The sequence below is a fragment of the Rhagoletis pomonella genome, unplaced genomic scaffold (assembly GCF_013731165.1).
Source record: "Rhagoletis pomonella isolate Grant_MI unplaced genomic scaffold, Rhpom_1.0 Rhpom_scaffold_17746, whole genome shotgun sequence".
Classification (NCBI taxonomy): Eukaryota; Metazoa; Arthropoda; class Insecta; order Diptera; family Tephritidae; genus Rhagoletis; species Rhagoletis pomonella.
In genome coordinates this window covers 1-3,053 of record NW_023476274.1, presented here as the reverse complement: position 1 = coordinate 3,053, position 3,053 = coordinate 1, and the positions used below count along the sequence as shown (strand labels likewise).

At 46.6% G+C, this 3,053-nt stretch overlaps 1 protein-coding gene across 1 annotated transcript; it reads left to right on the top strand.

Annotated features, from left to right (window-relative positions):
• Positions 1-77: 77 nt before the first annotated feature.
• Positions 78-3,022, top strand: LOC118757421 (the record flags this gene model as incomplete). The annotated part of the gene is made up of 2 exons (XM_036492129.1): positions 78-2,508; positions 2,579-3,022. Coding segments are annotated over exons 1-2 (2,875 nt in total), but the record flags the coding sequence as incomplete, so codon positions are not given.
• Positions 3,023-3,053: the final 31 nt, after the last annotated feature.

The following is a 3,053-nucleotide window of genomic DNA, read 5'->3' as shown; positions in this document are numbered from 1 at the left end:
GAAATAAGCAGCATCCGTTCTGAAAATAGCAATCGCACCCCAGTTTTCGAGCTCCACACTATAGCGCTGCAGCAGACATGTGCATTTGTAAGGTCTGTGGAAAGAAGGCAGATAAATCGGTTGTGGAAAACTGGGTGCAGTGTGATGAATGTGAACTTTGGTTTCACTTCGCATGCGCTGGTGTAGACGAAAGTGTGCAGCATCGTGATTGGAGTTGTGCTTCCTGTGTTAAGGAAACTAACATCACAGGACCAGGGCATACAAGCACAATGCAGCAGACAAATGCATCGGCTGATTCATCATCAGAAGGGACACAATCTGAACCAGTTGTACAGCAATGTGCGCTATCAATTGACATCGTCCTTCAAGACAACTTACTACAGGTGGGCGAACATCTCCCATCGCAAGGTCGATCGAGCGAGGGCAATCGTCAACATCAACTTATGATGGCTATGCTTGAAGAGAAACGGGCTGCAGAGGAGCGCTTCATAGAGCAAAAGTATCAGCTCCTTGCTCAAATGAACACTGCCGGCACATCCGTGCCAATTACCCAGTTTACAGCCAGCTCTGCACCTTCCCCTTCGCAAATAGCAGCCAGGCAAGCCATACCGAAAGAGTTGCCAATCTTTAGCGGCGACCCGGAAGAATGGCCGATGTTCATCAGTACGTTTGAGCACAGTACATCTATAGCAGGGTTTTCGAATGTGGAAAACATGTTGCGTTTACAGCGGTGTCTTAAAGGTAAGGCACGTGAATTGGTCAAGGACAAGTTGCTCCTTCCAACGATGGTTCCTGATGTTCTCAACACGCTTAAGATGTTTTTTGGCAGGCCTGAGCACATTCTGGAAAGAATGATTACGAAGGCGAGAAAGATACCTCCTCCGAAAGAAAGGCTTGAGTCGCTCATAGAATTCGCACTAGCTGTTCGTAACATCTGTGCAACGATGCAAACCTGTAAGCTCGAGCAACACTTGAACAACCCAATGCTGGTGAAAGAGCTGGTTGATAAGTTACCTAATCAGCACAAGCTCGCTTGGGCGATGTACCCACGCGATGGTTCACCATCTATCCAGCAATTCAGCGACTGGCTATATCGTATAGCCGAAGCAGCATCGACCGTAGTATCACCTGCTGTCATCTACAAAACAAGCTCCGTGAACACCCACAGCAGCAGCAATAGTGTACAGACAAGAAATGACATACGACGTGGCCAGAACTGCTCGCATGCAGAGAACCGCTCTCTGCTCCAGTCAAAGCAGTATACAGTGAAATGCGTCGCGTGTGGTACGACTGATCACTACGTCGCACTGTGTCCAACCTTCAGGGACTTGTCAGCAAACGAGAGGTGGCAGATGGTAAAAAAGGAGAAAGCTTGTTATCGTTGTCTGAAGTCTCACCGCAAGGGCTGTTTCTCTAAAAAGACTTGTGGCGTAAACGGCTGTTCAAAGAAGCATCACCCACTGCTGCATAGCGAGGGTAACGAAGGCACAAATAAGCTAGAGAACGATCAGGCCGTGGTAAGCACGCATCATGCTGATAACACCAGCAGTCAGTACTTTCGCATGATACCAGTGCAGCTTCATGCAGCAGGTAAGACAATTAACATTTTTGCGTTTTTGGACGAAGGGTCGTCTATGACACTCATTGATGGGTCAACATTCAAAAAACTTGGCATAAAGGGGGTACCGTCACCAATATGTCTACAATGGACGAGCGAAACTACTCGTAACGAGAGCACATCGGTGCGAGCGTCAGTCCAAATATCCGCACCAGACTCCAATAAACTGTTTTGGCTGAACAATGTGCATACCGTTCAGAATCTGGCTTTACCAAAACAGTCTATGAAAGCTAGCGAGTTACGAAGCAGCTATCCCTATTTAAGGGATATACCTTTGCCTTCGTATGATGACATCCAACCAACGTTGCTCATAGGAGCAGACAATTGGAAAATTGCAGTTCCACGCAGAATACGCGAAGGTAAGCGGCATGAGCCGATCGCTTCCAAGTGCTTGTTGGGATGGAGCATCCAAGGTACGTCGACTGCAGCAACCTACGTGACAATGCATCACTGCGAATGCACATGGCAAGAGTTACACGACATCGTTAAAGAGAGCTTCAGCTTGGAGTCAGTGAAACTACAAAACTTACAATCAAACGATGACAAGCGGGCTATTGAGATTCTCGATCGAACGTGCATTAAAGTAGACGGACGATTCGAAGTCGGACTGCTATGGCGCGACGAGGACTACAGTCTACCTGAAAGCTATAACAACGCGGTTAGTCGTCTCAACTGTTTAAAAAATAAGATTAAACGTGAACCCGAATTATACGACAAAATCGATAACCAAATCCGCAATTTAATACAAAAGAATTATGCAGTTGAACTCTTAAAGACCGATATGGCGATCAACAACAAGCATATCTGGTATCTACCGATCTTTATAGCAAAAAATCCCAACAAGCCGAACAAGGTAAGACTTGTGTGGGATGCGGCAGCGAAGTCTCACGGTACATCGTTAAACGATCATTTACTTACCGGACCCGACTTATTACAACCTCTCATCGAAATCCTACTGAGGTTCAGAGTTGGGGAACATCGCCGAGATGTTCCACAGAATCAACATTCGCAAAGAAGATATGCATGCGCAACGCTTCTTATGGTATGACCAAATCAGTGGGCAAACGAAGGCATATGTAATGTGTGCGATGACCTTCGGAATAAACTGCGGTCCATGTATTGCGCACTACGTCCGGAATAAAAATGTCGAACAAAAACGTCAGAAATATCCCAGTGCATATGAGGCCATTCAAAATGCGCACTATGTGGACGATTACATCGACAGCGCCGAAAACGAAGAAGCAGCATTCGCAGTAGCAGATGAAGTTCGAAGTGTTCATCGAGTCGGTGGATTTGAGATCCGAAATTGGGCATCGAATTCTCCCAATGTCCTCAGACAGCTATCAAATATTGACCCAGCAGTGCAAAGTCCCGTCCAGTTCTCAGAGACCGAAAAGGTGCTGGGTATGTATTGGGAGCCATATAATGACGTCTT